The 17,815-nt window shown below is 43.9% G+C and overlaps 1 protein-coding gene across 2 annotated transcripts in view; it reads right to left on the bottom strand.

Moving 5' to 3' along the window:
• Positions 1–5,673, bottom strand: part of LOC139387898 (microtubule organization protein AKNA-like) — a 29,485-nt gene extending 23,812 nt beyond the window's left edge. Inside the window, exons 1-3 of one of the 2 annotated variants that reach the window (XM_071134246.1) lie at positions 5,095–5,673; positions 1,719–2,285; positions 114–1,390 (exon numbers count right to left, since the gene is read on the bottom strand). In XM_071134246.1, the coding sequence (XP_070990347.1) occupies positions 114–1,390; positions 1,719–2,115 (1,674 nt within the window). In that variant the 5' untranslated portion in view covers positions 2,116–2,285; positions 5,095–5,673. The remainder of the gene's footprint in view (positions 1–113; positions 1,391–1,718; positions 2,286–5,094) is intronic. The other variant, XM_071134245.1, reaches the window with a different exon arrangement.
• Between the last annotated feature and the right edge of the window lie 12,142 nt (positions 5,674–17,815).

Raw genomic sequence — 17,815 nt, 5'->3', positions numbered from 1 at the left:
TGTAAGTGAATTGGTGTCAGTGAGTCAGACACTTGAAAAGTCTGAGCATGCCAGAACGCTAAGGAATCAGAGTTAGTCTGAGCGTGTGCCCGTGGTGATCTCTGTGTATATACCTGCAGCTGCTGTACCAGAGTGCTGGCCTGTTGTGGGCATCTGAAATCCTCTGGCACCATAGAGTTCAGGGGCCTGCGGGGCCCGTTGGGCGGCAAGGGGGATTGGGGTCCGTCTGTACTGCTCAGCAGCACCTCTCTCACTATGTCAGCAGGGGACTTGAACACCAGGGGGGGCTCCACTGACAGAGACCTCTTTCTGGGGGAGCCTTTGCTCTTGGGGGGGGTGTAGCCGCTCTTAGGGAAGTGGACCCTGGGCTCTACCTTGGAGAAGTCTGGGGTGGGGTAGGTCAGTGGGCCTCTTCGGCCCTCGTCCATGTCAAGGTCATGACTCCTGGGTTGGGGTTTGGGGGGGCTCTCCCTGGGGGTCTGGTGGTTCCAGTCCTTGGTGCTGCTGTGAAGGGGGGGCTGTGAGGGTACATGCCAGGATTTCTGAGAGGAACAAACCATGGTTTGTGGGGTGTCAGATAAGCTCTGTCTTATGTTCCTCGGATAGGGGTGTTGCCGATGGTTAACGCCTGCCTCATCCTGTGGGCTCTCTCCACCCCTCTCTTTTCTCTCGCTGAGTTGGTAAGATATCCCATACGCAGGAGAGATAGCTGCTGGGTAAGGGGAGGTCCTAGGCTTGAGATCCTCCCCCCCTGACTCAAGCGGCCAATGAGGCCTGGGGGCGTTGCTCATCCGGCTGTTGCGGGATTCCGGAAGGCTCTCTGTGAAGGTGGGATCCTCCGGGAACGTCTCGGCTTCAATCCCTGGAGCATAGGCCAACTCCTCAGAGGAGAAGTGGAGGAGGTGAGGAAAGGTAGAACTGGGAGGGGAGGGCAGAGACTGGGGGGATGAACAGAGCAGGTCGGGAGGGAAAATTAGGTTTCCAGACACACTCGCTCCCAACCGTTCCCCCCCTCTGCTGTCACTCTCTGAGAGTTCATTAGTCTCCTCTATTTGTAGGTCGGCCCTATAACTGCCTACAGCACAGACCTCGCTCTCCTCCTTCCCCCACTCTCCTCCTCTGACAATAAGGCCCTGATCCCAGCCAGGCCCAGCCCCGGCTATGACAGGATATGCCATCATGTCAGTGTGCGCGTGTGGCTCGCTGTCCTCCTCCTCCTCTATCTCCTTCTCGTCCTCCGTCACGTCCAGCTGTCTGTCTCTCTCTGGGAGATGCTCCATCCGCTGCCTGTCGACCAAGCAGCTCTTCTCCTGTTCAACCTTCTGCTGCTGCTGCTCCTCTTCCTCACTCCAGATCTCCACACTGTCCTTGTCCTCCAATACATCGTCACCTAACAGAGAAAGAGAGGGAGCATGGGAGAAGAGTGAGTTCAGATGCATCCATCTCAGCGGTAACCGTGTTCATAAACGAGGTTATTTAATGAAATACCAATACACACACAGCCTGGTCACCCCTGCTTGCAGACGTTAGGCGGCTTATGCCTTTGTTGCTTCTGGCTCGGTTGAAATGTGATATTTTGCTAAAGAAGTTATTACATTGCCTGAGTCCCAAACGGCACCCTATTCCCTACATGGTGCATTACTTTTAACCAGAGCCTTACTGGCCATTGTTAGCAATAAAATTGTTGTGACATTGTTAGTACTGCATGTGTGACTCACAGAGTGAGAGCGCGTGCGTGTCCTCTCCAGGTGGCTCAGAGTCCTGCAGCTCACTCAGGTTATAACTCAGCTCCTCTAGAGGGTCTACCAGCCGCAGCCCACCTGCCCTACTGGGGGACAGGGACCCCTCCAAGGCTCCAGAGTACCGGGGTGGATTCTCCTCTCCTCCCGGACCCACATCCTCCAAGGCCTCGTCCAGTCCTATGATCCCGTTCTCATCCATCTGGGTGTGGAAGCCCTCCTCCTCTTCTGCTTTCCTGTCCCAACCTTCCTCATCCTCCTCTTCCTCTTCCCCCCAGTCCACCTCTGAGCCTATGGAGCTGAAGGGAGAGGGGCGTTGAGGAGCGGGGGTCCAGAACAAAATTCCTGCCCTTGTGCGTTGCCCTCTGGTCTCCATCCTCTCTCAGATCTGACCTCTGACCTCTAGCCAGGTCTGGTGTCACCCAGTATCCTGATTGGCTGCTCCTCTGAAGCCCACCTCCAAAGCCATGGCTTAGAATCTAGCCTACTGGCTGAAAGCCTATGTCCGTCTTATGGAAAGCTTTGTCACTTGGGACACTTGATACCCTGAAAACAAATGCAGTAACAATACAGGAATAGTGAGATAAATAACTTTGCGCAGATTCTGATACAACACATTTCAACTGCAAGCACACATATTCACGGACACACACACATTCACTTCAACATCTGGCGATTGGGAAAAGCCAAATGCAGCTCTCTACCGCATCCTTACCACTCTGTCGGATGTGACTTCACCACACCTCAAACAGCAGGCCATCTTTAAGGCAGTAACTAAGGCAGTCATTCATATGATGCAGAGCACAGATCACAGCGCTAATGAACTGTGACTAAAGAGCAAGGAAATGAACAGTCTGTCTCCACCCTCACACACAGCTGCTCCCTACTGCTAACATGGAAGCATCTAAACCAATCAGCAGGAAACCACGTGTTCGCTCCTTCAGTATGCCCAATCTTTACATTTCATCATATTTACTATACGTATATAAAATAGAAATGGTCGCTTCATTCAAAGTCAGATAACAAAAAGGGGGAGACAAATTGCATGAATCAATCCCTAAATGTACAGTACTCTTAGAAGAAACAGGGTTAGTCTGTGCACATTAGATCACTAGGCTCACATTTTATAGCTCGGTTTTGATAGATTGCACATAGCTTATTTAGTTAGGCTAACAATGGGAAAACATACAGGCTTTTATCAAAAACAGGGAACATCGTGATCAACTATGTCCTGGATGTCATGGAATATGGGTGTGTAAAGTCTCTTCAGTCCTACTATAGAGCTCTGGGGTTGCTGTTAATCGTCCCCGTGGTAACCGACAACACCAACACGGAGAACAACAGGCCTCAAGGCTGCACTTCTCACCCCCACCTTCAGCCAAACAGCATTGAGAGCATGGACTCATGGACAAGGCAAGAAGCCGGGAGAGAAGACAAATGAGAGACGTTTCTGGGGGTTCGCTGGGGAAGCTGACGAAGCCTCATCTGCACAAGAGACACTTGTTACCTCCTCACCATACTACAGTACTCTTCGATGCACTTCAAAGCACCTCACAAAGACACACTGACATTCTACTTGGAAATGTGTTGTAGGAGGAACCATGGAACACACAACAACAACAACAACACGGGAAAACAAATGAGTTTTACAAGACACACAGACCCGGAAAGTGAAGCAGCAAGCTTAGACTTGCTCGTTACGAAAAGTGGCCCCCGTGCATCTTGGTCCTCATCATTATGCCAGATTACCGAAAACAGATTATTTGGAGAGTGCTGCTTCTAATCTGACACACGGACGCATATGCAGTGTGTTCTAACATACACACACCAGCTCATCTTTGTTGTGGAGGAAACAAACAGGACTCTCACTATATGTGGAACAAGCAGCAGACTCATGGCTCCTCTGTCCTCCTTTCATACGCAAATGTACGGAGAGTCTCTCTCCGCAGAGAGGAGGCAGCTGGGCTGACGCACAACCCATCTAAACTGAGACAACAGGGAGAACACAAGCTCTTCAGGCAGACCTACAATTTAAGGGCATTTTTCACGACTAATTTCAGCTCCGGGACTTGGTTCATCAGTGAACATCAAACTTACTTTGACGTAGCCTAGATGGAATGCATTCAACGCAAACAGTTTAGGCAGTCGATCTTAAAATAGGCCGATGAATTGAAAGCGAAGATCGCATCTTTGATAAATTCAGATTATGCACATCTTCACTCGTCATTACAGCCATATCACAGCCATTCGGTGGAGGGTGAAGCATCAAGAATGGACTCACCTGTTGCTTAAATCCAAGCGGCGTGTGCATACAGCCCACGAGGCACTCCGAGGTTGCGTTATGTGGTCAGGCTGGGTTATTAAACCCTGAGGGGCTCACCAACAGCTCACAGCCAGTCAGCCAGTCAGACGGACAGACAGCCAGACAGACAGGGCTGATCTGTTGAACACACCCAGTAGTCGTCCTGCATCTCCAGAGAGCCCCACTGACAGCTAAACTAATCCCCGGGGTGCCAGTGGAGCTCTCTCTCTCTCTCTCTCTGAGTCTGGGATAACGAGAGCTGCTAGGCTAATTAGCGCACCTGCCAGGCTCTCCTCTCCCAGACTCCAAGCCCTCCCTCCCAGAGCTGTCAGGACAGACGTCAACAGAGCCAAAAGCAACGCGTTTCAGTTTTGTTAAGGCTGAGGACCAGAGCATTCTGCCCATTCAGAGAATCTATCTGAAGCCTCCGGACTTCACCCATGCTGAGAGAGTCCAGTCCTGTAAAGGTTGGCCAAGATGGCCTTACTAACTGACTAAGCAACGTAGGCTAATCTTCTTACAAGGCGAGGGGAGAGATAAGGACATGCAGACAGACACAGAGCTAGGAGAATAACAAACCAACCTGGGCCTAGTGCTGTGAATAGCCTTATGCTCCCAGTTATAAGTTATAACTGAGCCAAACCAAAGTCAGGGGACCACGGAAGAGTTGCAAAATTCCCAAGTCTCCCAACTGCCTACCTACAAGACGTTCCATCCTGACAACACGCTATACCAGTTAGTCTACATCTAGTGAGTGGAAGACAAAGCAAAGCATCAACACAGAGACAGCCCAAAAACCCATCAGACGTTTAACTTGTTCTTAAGTTATACCTGTGTAGTAGGCTAGTAGCATTAGTAATACATAGTAATTACAGTATACATTTTTATTAATAGTGCATAGCAATGGAGTTGAGTTTTTTTTTGTCATTACTTTTAAGTGTACTTTGGATTCAATCATTGAGATGAAGTACTCAGAAGTACTACTTTGTGACTTTGTTCAAGAATGCTCATTATTTGTGACAAGCACTACACATTTACAAATTCTAAACTTACCTTGTGTTTATATCATCCAAGGCAGTTGAAGCAGAAATTCAGAGAGGCATCGAGATTGCAGCATTGGCAGACTTCAAAGTAGCAGGCCTTGGTTGCCTTGAGAACCGTTTCCAAACCACAAAAAAAGACCCATCCCAATGTCACCAAGCGATGCATTGCAAACCACGACTTCACTCAATGCCACCCACTTTACCCGACTAAACAAAAAAAAACGGAACAATAGCTAGGTTCAGTTTCAATTCAGCCACCGGAGATACTATAGCAAAGAGTATACAGTACATTAAAAAAAGTGGGTAATAGTTAGGTAGCTAGCTAGCTTAGCTAGAAACTACTACTTTCTAGTAGTAGTTGTGTTGTGTTTTAGCGCGATCCAAGTATTTTATCTACCTAATCAGTATACGAATTCCCATCACTTAAACTAAAAGTCATAATAGTGATCATGGCTCAATCACGGCTAAGGCAAATTAACTGGTTGATAATACCTGTGATCGTGGGCATTAACGTCAATCCACCAGGAAAAAACGAGAGAGTATCCGTTGGCTAATAGTTCCATTCTCGGAGCGTGGCACTGATTTTGCTGGCGGAAAAGTTATTAAGAAACCAAACTGACGCCAAAAGCAAAGTAGCGATTGGTTCGCTGCATCGCTTGGGGGAAGGACTTGGCGTGGACTGACGTTTCCAAAAAAATACACTGATATAAACATTGACAGTACATTAATATGAAAATGTAGACAGAATAAAAAATAAGTGCACGTCCAGTGTGTCAGAGATCAACTCTATAGCCTCCCGAATAATTCTCAGAATGTAATAAGACTCGACTGATCAAGGGGGAGATAAAAAAAACATATTTAGTATCATTTTTATCCACATGAGGGCAGCATTTTCTTAGATTTCAACTCGATTTTAATACCGTCGATTATTGTTCCTCTAGATTGCGCTGTTAGACGATCTACAGCAGAACCTTCATGCATGTATGATTCTACATATTGTGTGATAACTGTATCTGCAGTTATTTTCCACATGAATGAAAACGCCCATTATTCCCACATATGTTGTAGCTCCGGGTCCAACGACTGTCAAGTCAACACCTTAATAACTGATCCAATAATCAACACTACTACTGAGACGCTTTATGATTATTGGCCCAAGTCTCCCCTATCCATGTGATCTAAAATGCAAAACTGATCCTAAATCAGCACTCAGAGTAACAGACAGACAAGCAGACAGATAGAGAATGAATCATAACATAAAGGTTGCAAAAAGTACCCAGGTCTTCCAGAGATCCTGGTTGGAGGATTCCTGATTTACTGCTTGCTTATTCGCTGATTCTGGGAATTTTCCAACCAGGATTTCTGGAAAACCTGAAAATGTTGGGAAAGTTCCTGGAATTTTGCAACCCTAATAAGGTATACGTGAATATGTGTGATTCCTGTAACATCACGTGTTTGTGTATTGTCTGACTATATGGAACATTAGTAGCCTTGCATGTGTGTGTATGCCAGTATTTCTAATATTTCTATGTCATTGTTGTATTGTCATAAACTCACAGAGCACTGCCTAAGCACAAAGGCTTAGCAATAAAAAGACACAAACAGACAGGCAGTTATTGTGCAGGTATCTTTACTGGAAAATTAAACACACTTTCTGTATAAATAGCATGGCTGTGTACAACACTTCTCATTAAACTGTACAAGAGGCAGGCAAATAGACAGACTGATAGGCAAATAAAGGCAAAAAAGGAGGCAATTCAAGAGCTTTACAGGGTAGAAAGCAATACGAACGCTTAAATAATCATTTGCAGTCAATGGGGAGGCACGAGTGAGACAGGGAAAAAACAGTAGTGACTATCAATGTATTCCATTGAGTAGCGCAGGTTTATGTGTTTAAGCTATGAGCAGAGGGGGGAGATAAATCAGAATGACCAGTCTACTTTTGCATCCAAAATGGCACCCTATTCCCTATATAGTGCGCTATTTTTGACCAGCACTTTATGGGCCCCAAATGATATGGCTATAATTACATTTCTGCAGTGTAGTTATGTTACTAACAGTGTTTAGGACATTACAAGAAAAGGAGGATATCTGTTTCAAGAGTCCCTGTGTGTGGATTCATGCCTGAGTCAGTGTGTGCAAAAAGGAAGTGCATTGAAGACACAGCCTGTTAGAAGTAGAACTTGGATTGACTAGTGTGTGTGTGTGTGTGTGTGTGTGTGTGTGCGCGCGCGTGCGTGTGTGTGTGTGTGTATTTGCTCTTTCCTTCCACCTGCATCAGGTCAACCTATCTTTCTCTCTCTTTGTCTCTGTTCCTTATCCTTGCGCTGCATTCTCTTCCCATCTCCAGCGCAACAAAGTAGAAACAACTTTAGACACGGCACACCCTCCTCCCTCTGAAGGGTAGTCCGTGTCATGAGCACGTTATAAAGGCTCAGGGAACAAAGCCATCATCTCTGAAGCTGTGTGATTCCTCCCAGATAGCAGTGTTTAATAGTGACTGCTCCCACACACACTCCCACACACACACACTGAATGATAAGCATTTGAGGTAGCATTGTCGGGAAAAAGGAGAGTCTTCTCATGATTGTGTCTGATATCCTGAGTATGAATACAGAATAACATTGTATCCCAAATGGCAGATGGTTTGCAGGTGATATAGCCAAATACAGACAGAAGCATGAAATATATTCACAAATAAATGTATTCTCAAATATTTTTATTTTCTCTGTTACGCTGTGTGGACAGAGCTGACATGCATGATTGTTGATGACACTCCGGTGTTTACATGAAGGGAATTAAATAGTCTATAATGCGCACCACAGCAGCGCCCAACTCAGACAGCGGTGTGTAGTCTACTGTAGCTGCTGGCAAAGTAATTCAAAGCCTCTACTTTATCACTCAGGATGTAACTTTCCACTGCTACTATTTTTGCCATGTAATGTTGTTGTTCAAACCAAATCAGACAACCCCATTGTAAAACAGTTGACCTATTTACCTAGTCAGCTTCTTGTTGTGTGTTCTGACAAGCAGTCAATGCACAACAATTCTTCATGCAATAGCGGGAAAACAATTTTGAAAGCAGTCTTGGCAAACTGTATTTTGAATGCAGTTTTGGCCTTTGTTAAAAAAAAAATGATACATTGCTACCATGTTTATTTCTCTACTCCTTCAATTGCTCATGTGTCCTGTTTTACAAATGCAGTTTCAAGCATGGTTTAGGTGCAGCTGCTCAACAGAGCTCTTCAAGGGCCAATGTCTTCTTAAAAGGGCAATAGAAACAAACAAAACATTTAAAAATAATAATACAAAATAATAATTAATAATAACGTTCAGGATGTTGTGTCCAATGGGGTAAATGCAGATGGACAAACCCCATACTTCAGCCTATGTTATAGTTACTATGCTTCATCAGTAACGGGATGGCAGGGTAGCCTAGTGGTTAGAGCGTTGGACTAGTATCTGGAAGGTTGCAAGTTCAAATCCCCGAGCTGACAAGGTGTCGTTCTGCCCCTGAACAGGCAGTTAACCTAGGCCGTCATTGAAAATAAGAATTTGTTCTTAACTGACTTGACTAGTTAAATAAAGATTAAATTAATGATGCTTATTGCTAACAGCACATCTGACAATATAGGTAGAACATTCATAGGCTATATGTGTGGTCCAATATGTTAAAATCATTTTTTACCAATATGTTATTGGGCCTATTCTGGAGGTGGAAATTACATTTTAGATGGTGTCAGTATAATTTTATTTTTATTCATTTTAGAGTAGAATGTTCTTTTAAAAAGTCAACAGAACTGAGCTTCTCAGTCCTTCTACATAAACATTCTCCAGGGGAGGACCCCCCCGCAACCCTTAGCAAGGGGACTGGATTTTGTCAAACTCGCAGTTTAATACATATTGAAAATGATCCTCTTTCCCTAAAAACATGATGGTCATTACTTTCTTACATGAAAGGGGAGGTTAATTTAGCCTCAGAAAATCGATCTGAGATCCACTTCAGTTTCAGTCATGGGATATAATTTTTTTGGGGGGGGCTATAGGAATAGGGTGCCATTTGGGATGCAGAGTAAATACACAACACATTAAATTATGGAAAACCTCTATCATCTGAAGGGGGTCAAAAAAGCACTTGTACGTAAGTAGACATCAAGAGAAGCCTGACTTACACTTGATGGCTATTGTTGGTACAAAGGATCCAGGCATACAATAGCACAAATCAGACAAATGTCCTTTGTTGCATTTGCTGTTTTAAGGTGATTCTAGTTTTAATGGTGCGTACCAATGTCGCCAAACTGACACTTTGCTGTGAATTCTCCTGGGGCAATTTGCTCCTCGCAACAAATACTGATGTGCTTAGATGACAGATCACAAGCGCACCACTAGAAACAAATAAGAACAGGCTGAACTCAGTGCAGACCTGCTATGAGAAGGAATGGCCCAACCAATGACTAAATTAACTCACTCTCTCTTTCTCTGTTGCTCTGTCTCTCATCCATGTTCTTATATCAAAGAATATGAAATATCTCTAAAATAAACCTAGGATATATCTGTAAAATCTAGTGTATGTCTACGGTGGCGACTAAGGTGATTTGTTAGTTGTAAGGGTGAGTCACTGGAAGGTTTGATAACGTGTCATAAATCAGGTTAGTGTGTCAAACTTCAGCAACCAGCAGTCCCCCTCCATCAGTATTTTGTCTCACACTCTCACACAGTCTCTCACCTCACTCACTCTTCCTTATTAGATGTGACCTCTTTTTCTCCTGTTTGTGCCCCAATGTCTCTTTGCTTCACTCACCCCACCTCTCTCCCCCTCCCCCACTCAACCCCTCTCTCCCCCTCCCCCACTCAACCCCTCTGTCCCTTTGCTTCACTCACCCCACCTCTCTCCCCCTCCCCCACTCAACCCCTCTCTCCCCCTCCCCCACTCAACCCCTCTGTCCCTTTGCTTCACTCACCCCACCTCTCTCCCCCTCCCCCACTCAACCCCTCTCTCCCCCTCCCCCACTCAACCCCTCTGTCCCTTTGCTTCACTCACTCCACCTCTCTCCCCCTCCCCCACTCAACCCCTCTGTCCCACTCCCTTGCACTAGTGATGTGCAGTTCGCAAACTCTTTTTACTGACTCGAGACTCATTAATCTTTTTTCTGGGTGACTCATTCATTTTAGTCATTCGATTAACTGCTAGTCGCAATGAGTCCTACTCCCTACAGTAGGATTAAAGGGGAATTTCACCCTGTATCTGAAACGGCATATAGTCATTGCTATATTAACACCATCATGTTTTTACCATAAACATCACAATTAGAACTAGCACATTTTTTTTCCACCACTTGTAGAATCGGGAAGTTACAGCTCCCTGTGTATACATCGGCTCATATTGAAACTCAAAAGTCTGGCATTCATAGCGATTGCTGATACCGCCCACAAACTTGAACAACAGCGTTGTTTACTTCGAACGACCAATAAAAAGTAATCTCACAACTTCTCTATGCAGGATTGTTTGGACATTTTTAGTTTTTCTCTGTTTGTCATCATGCCCGTGTGGTGTTCTGTGCCTGGTTGTGCTAATTACAAACACGCGCAAAAATGTGTTATCGTTCACCATTCTACCTACCAAAGATTAACACCAATTCTGATAGTGATTTGCGGCCATACAGTGGTTCAGTAACCAAAGATTATCAAAGGGATTTTCAGGCAGAATTGATGGGGAATCTATTTCGACAACAGCTGAGAAGTGTTGTCCATAGATACCATAGATGTTTTTTTTTATTTTTTTAACAAAACTGAAGATTCTCAATTAGAGGTAACCTAACGTTAGCTATCCTTCTAGCCCAACTGGGTAAGTTAGCTACTTAGCTAATGTAACAGTCCTGTATTGAACTCTGAAAGCCATCAGCTAAATCATATTTTGGTACCCACACTGTCAATCAGTTTCGCCTATGCCATGGCAGTCACTGCTAGACTTCAGCAGAGTAAACATGTTTGTTTGTTCGTTCTATCTTTGACTGACGTTAGCTAATGTAAGCTAACTAATGTTACCAAATAAAGAGTCTCTATTTGGTAGCCATCTATTCCACCCTTGTCTGGAAAATACTCTGTTACCAAAAATAGAATTGTCGATATACAGTGGGGCAAAAAAGTATTTAGTCAGTCAGGAAATGGAAGACATACAAGACCACTGATAATCTCCCTCGATCTGGGGCTCCACGCAAGATCTCACCCCGTGGGGTCAAAATGATCACAAGAACGGTGAGCAAAAATCCCATAACCACACGGGGGGACCTAGTGAATGACCTGCAGAGAGCTGGGACCAAAGTAACAAAGCCTACCATCAGTAAGGGCATTGAAGATGAAATGTGGCTGGGTCTTTCAGCATGACAATGATCCCAAACACACCGCCCGGGCAACGAAGGAGTGGCTTCGTAAGAATCATTTCAAGGTCCTGGAGTGGCCTAGCCAGTCTCCAGATCTCAACCCCATAGAAAATCTTTGGAGGGAGTTGAAAGTCCGTGTTGCCCAGCAACAGCCCCAAAACATCACTGCTCTAGAGGAGATCTGCATGGAGGAATGGGCCAAAATACCAGCAACAGTGTGTGAAAACCTTGTGAAGACTTACAGAAAACGTTTAACCTCTGTCATTGCCAACAAAGGGTATATAACAAAGTATTGAGATAAACTTTTGTTATTGACCAAATACTTATTTTCCACCATAAATTGCAAATAAATTCATGAAAAATTCTACAATGTGATTTTCTGGATTTTTTTTCTTCGCATTTTGTCTGTCATAGTTGAAGTGTACCTATGATGAAAATTACTAAATACTTTTTTGCCCCACTGTAGCTAACTCACTCTGTTTGTGTGTTAGTAGCAATGATGAATGTGTATAAATAGTCTATAGTTGGTTAGGTGGTTCTCAGCCAGTCTCAGTTGGCTAGCAATCTTTCTGCCAATTTAGTGATGCTAGTTAGCTAACAGCAAGCTGACAATATTGGAATGTTAACATAAGGTATGCTTAGCTAGCCAGTCAAATAGAGATCAATACAATTAGTGGGGTGGTTAAATTGTGTATTGTTTTGTATTTTGTTGTAGGTGGTACAGAATCTGATTCCACCAAAATGCGCTTCTAACCCCTAGGTCTGCACAAGGCGAAGGTAAGTTGGCCAAAATATTCACAAGCTGACGGCTAAGATAGCTACATTTACAGTAAGCATGGTATAAACATGAACTGGATAGTGTTTGTTTTGGTTTGTGCTGTGAGATTATAAGTGTCAACCACTCAGGCAGCCTGAGGACCACAGAGTACCTTCCAGACCATGGAGTCAATTTAGTCTACCCCGCTTCTCTTTTAACCCGTTATTATTGTAAAATCTCAGGTTGTCTGGAGTCATTCCACAGTGCCCTGCTGAAAAATACCCCAAAGCGGGAGCATTTTGGGTACACAAGCATGACTGAGCGGACACACCTTGTGGTTATGGAGCACGAGGAGATTGTGGGACAGAAACTAGCAAAGGACAATGAAAAGGTATAAAATCAAGACAACAACAGTAATGACACAACCACCTCATTATTCTCTCTGCAAACTCTCAAAACACAATACAAAGACACGTCTACAAAACTCCCCTGCAAAGGGCCACTATGGACAAGAATGATCTGTCAAAGTCAATGGGCTGGGGGAGGTTTACAAACAGCACTTTGAGAAGAGGAAGTTTTTTGGGGGGGTTGTGCAGGGTTGTGCTTAGACAGTAAATATACTGTTATGTATGAGAGCTATTGAGGTGCCATTTCTCCTCAATCTCCCATGCACAACCATTCATATTGTGTAAGAACTGCCTTCCTAAGACTTTTCACACCTTCTTTTGCCACCCAGACCATTGACTTTGTTGACTGATCTTTCCCCTCAAAACCAGCTCCAATGTCCCCTCATTGTCCCTAAACAATGCTCTAGCCAGTCCCATTTGGTTGATACCTTTACCCATAAAGGTGTTTTGCCCTACGTCCCTTCCACAAAAAGGGTAAAATGCTAAGACCACAACCATGTCTTTCCAGCAGACGTGCAGTACCAGCAAATCTTCTGCAAGAGGACCAAACAGTTGGTGGTTAAAAAGCCCTATACCACTTTCGGCAGAGTCTTATCCAGCTGGCCGTCCACCGCAGACAGGACAAGCCCATTGCCATAAGTACAAAGCTTACTGAACCCGGACAATTTACACAGGCAGCCCAATACTGATATTTTTTTTCACAATCAGATCAGTTCTGAAAAAGCTCTGATGTGATTAAGACCAATTAGTGGAAAATATACCAGAATTGGTTTGCCTGTGTAAAAGCAGCCAGTGTGGCTCCGCATAAGATCATGTAGAACAGGGATCGCCAGTCCTGTTCCTGGAGAGCTACAGTGCATTCGGAAAGTGTTCAGATCCCTTGACTTTTTCCACATTTTGCTACGTTACAGACGTATTCCAAAACAATTTGTACACACAATGCCCCATAATGATAAAGCAAAAACAGTTTTAAAAACATTTCAGCAAATATATAAAAAGTGTTCAGACCCTTTACTCAGTACTTTGTTGAAGCACCTTTGGCAGCGATTACAGCCTTGAGTCTTATTGGGTCTTATTGGGTCTGCTTGGCACACCTGTATTTGGGGAGTTTCTCCCATTCTTCACTGCAGATCATCTCAAGCTCTGTCAGGTTGGATGGGGAGCGCCGCTGCACAGATATTTTCAGGTTTCTATTCTAGTTGGATTCTAGTTGTGCCACTCAAGGACATTCAGAATCTTGTCCCGAAGCAACTCCTGCATTGTCTTGGCTGTGTGCTTAGGGTCGTTGTCCAGTCTTAAGTCCTGAGCGCTCTGGAGCAGATTTTCATCAAGGATTTCTCTGTACTTTCTCCGTTCATCTTTTCCTCGATCCTGAATAGTCTCCCAGTCCCTGATGCTGAAACACCGCACAGCATGATGCCGCCACCACTATGTTTCACCGTAGGGATGGTGCCAGGTTTCCTCCAGACGTGATGCTTGGCATTCAGGCCAAAGAGTTCAATCTTGGTTTCATCAAACCAGAGAAATTGTTTCTCACTCTGGAACTCTATCAGAGTGACAATTGGGTTCTTGGTAACCTCCCTGACCAAGGCAATTCTCCCCCGATTGCTTAGTTTGGCCGGGCGTCCAGTTCTAGGAAGAGTCTTTGTGGTTCCAAAATTATTCCATTTAAGAATGATGGAGGCCACTGTATTCTTGGGGACCCTTAGCGCTGCAGAAAATGTTTGGTACCCTTCCCCAGATCGGTGCCTCGACACAATCCTGTCTCGGAGCTCTACGGACAATTCCTTTGACCTCACGGCATGGTTTTTGCTCTGACATGCACTGTCAACTGTGGGACCTTATATAGACAGGTGTGTGCCTTTCCAAATCATGTTCAATCAATTGAATTTACCACAGGTGAACTCCAATCAAGTTGTAGAAACATCTCAAGGATGATCAATGGAAATAGGATGCACCTGAGCTCAATTTTGAGTCTCATAGCAAAGGGTCTGAATACTTATGGAAATAAAATATTTCTGTTTTTTATCTGTAATACATTTGCAAAAAATATATATTTTTGCTTTGTCTTTACCGGTATTGTGTGTAGATTGATGAGGGGAAAAAACAATTAAATTCATTTCAGAATAAGGCTGTATCATAACAAAATGTGGGAAAAGTCAAGGGGTCTGAATATGATCCAAATGTACAGTACCCTCCTTTAGGTTTTCACTCCAAACCCAGTTGTCACTAACCTGGTTCAGCTTATCAACACGATAATTATTAGAATCAGGAATCTGTCATCAACATTTGTCTGCCCTTATGGATTCACAGAGGATTTTTAATATAAGCTGTCCAGGGCTCTGTGGTGTCAAACAGAAGCTAGATATTCAGATATCCAAAGAATGTTTGTTTATTTGTCAAAATCTAAAATAGAGGAGATTGTACACTATTTAACGCTAACTCAAGAGAACAACAATGTTATATGGTAAAAGTAACATACACAAATAATTGTATGAAACGTGTAGTACAGTTCAATGTGTCAGAGTGTGTCTCAGGTGTAGAGACACACAAGTGCCGAGAACTGTAGCTACAGATTGTTACACCAGATAATGTGATTTACCCAAAGATTTTTTGCCGACATCTTGTCTATTTCAAGTCTTCTCTCACAGAGCTCTATGTCATGATGACAGATAGCTGTCTCGATCAAAGTGTGAGAAGACTTGAAATACGCACGATGGCGGCGCACATAGTTTGATTACTTGATGGAGTAAAAAAATAAAAATAAATAAATAATTGTAATAACGGAGCATTTTCTAAATTCAAACTGACCCCCTGCAACTGGACACAAACATTTTGAGAGACTCCTGTTTCCCCGAATCGAGGACAAAGACTGCACCGCTAAGGTTGATTTCTCAGGAATGGATACCCAAATCAAATCAAATCACTGGTGTTATCTGGTGTAACAATCTGTAGCTCAGAGAACTGGTGATCAGCAGATGATGGGAGAGGTGGCCATGATAAAATTGCCATTCCAAAGAAACACAGTAAGATCAGGGAATGCTTGTAAAACTGTGGGAGGAGTGTTGTCATGATCAAACTGCCATTCAGCTCCTCGTGAGTCATCTTCTTGAAATCCAGCGCAATGTCTAATCTAATCGCTCGAGATGGATACAGCTCACAGGATACAGTTCTGCTACAATGACACTCGCAGGCAAATTAATCCTGTTTCTGTGTCTAGAATCCACTCCAGGAAGTTGTCCAGGCACCAAACGGTGTTGTCTTTAAGACATGATCATTATGCTCTATTGAACAGTTTGAGCAAACAGTTGAACCGTGCCAGCATAACATCAACATTAGGGTAGACTAGTTGAACACGCATACATGTGCACAGGCAGAGAGATTACATTTACATCAAGATCTAGCCTAATAGAAAGAAATATGGCATAACCCTCAACCATTTTACAGTGACCAGACTGTACAAATGTGCCTGGGTAGGTAGGCAGACAGTATCTACCTACAGCCATGTCTATCAAGCATGCTGTGGGAAATATTTGTAAAACCAGCTGCAGTTTTAGAGATTTACAACAGTAAATTGTTCTATTATTGTTTCTCCTCACTGTTTGCTAGTAAACTTATGTAGCTAACTGGCTGGAAATGCCTTACTTGTTATTTATATCTGTCGGGAATCCTATATTGCCTCATACTAATAATTCTGTGAGATTGAAATGCATCCAAGGTCATAATCATAACCAATTTCAACCTTCGTCAATTACGGTACATACTGTAGCTAGCTAGTCAAATTATTTCCAGTTGCTGATGTTACAAGTTTGCTAACAAGTTACAAATGTGAGGCGTGGCGCATAACAAGTTAGCAGGCGCTAACCTTTGCTGGTCAACCTAGCTTTAGGTGGGTGGGTGGGTGTAACATTGTAGCTTGCTGTTTAGTAGCTAGCCACATCTACAACATATCTATCGAGACACAAAAGATCTCTGATTGTAAAACCATTTTGTTGAATGTCACCATGTGGCTAATAGATGCTCCATTGTCGAATTCTTGTTGAAATGTGACAGCTTGTATATTTGGAAATGAATCTGCCGATAGGAATATCGCTGAAAGACTTCCTGTTTATTTATTGAAAAAGGACAACCCCCCCCAATACACCGGAAGCCGTCATTGGGTGTATGATTCAGCTTGTGAGTTCCTGACCTGTCTTCCTCCTGGGCAATTACATCTCACTGTCCTCGAAATGCCGCAGACATAATAAAAACAAGCCCAGGTTCCCCCAGGGTGAAATTCCCCTTTAATACACCCTCCTCTGGCTCAGCGGCTCCAGAGACGTGCCCCGACCCTCAACTCTCTGTCATGTGCGCAGGGAAATAGATCACCAGCATAGAGAAGAAGAAAAAAAACATATTTAGAACTGATAATTGATTGCAATAATGAATGCTTATATTGAATGTTATGATGGACACAGATTTGTAAAACCAAATCATACACAGCCTCTGCTCAACAAACTCGAACTCGAGAACAAATAGTTTGGGGGTGGGCTGCAGTTCACTAATGGCATTGTGCTTATCACCCTCACAGCAGTCATTTAAGAGTCCTTCACAATCTAGACCGGTTGCGGCCACAACCACACCTCATTTCAAATGTATGAAGAAATAGGCTACTCTTATTTGTATGCCTAGCAATCCACAAATGTACATTGTTTATAGCACACATTTACATGTCTCAGTCACAAATGACAGCTCCAATAAGCCCGTTATGGTGAACGAAATGTGAACGAGAGACTTGCAGAATTATGACTCTTTCGATTTTTCAGTTAATCGTTCGGCGTTAGGGGGTCATGTGTGCTCTGGGCATTACTGACTCAAATTAACGAAATGAGTCGAACAATTTGTTCTTTTGACTGAACGAGTTGAAAAAATCTTAGTCAATAAAAAGAGACAAACTTCCCATCACTACCTTGCACACCCCCTTTCCCCCTCTCTCTCCTAGAGAGGAAACAAAATAATCCTCTTGTTCCTCCTTCCTCTCTTCTTTCTGATTGGCATGACTCCCTCCTCATTCCCGTATGTATGTATGTGGGTGTGTGCTTTGTGTGCGTGTGAGAGAGAGTGTGTGTGCGTGTGAGAGAGAGTGTGTGTGCGTGTGACAGAGTGTGCGTGTGTGTGTGTGGTAAAACGGCATGTCTGCGTGCGTGT

This window comes from Oncorhynchus clarkii, chromosome 29 (assembly GCF_045791955.1).
Source record: "Oncorhynchus clarkii lewisi isolate Uvic-CL-2024 chromosome 29, UVic_Ocla_1.0, whole genome shotgun sequence".
In the NCBI taxonomy this organism is placed as follows: domain Eukaryota; kingdom Metazoa; phylum Chordata; class Actinopteri; order Salmoniformes; family Salmonidae; genus Oncorhynchus; species Oncorhynchus clarkii.
This window is presented reverse-complemented; position numbering and strand designations above follow the sequence as displayed.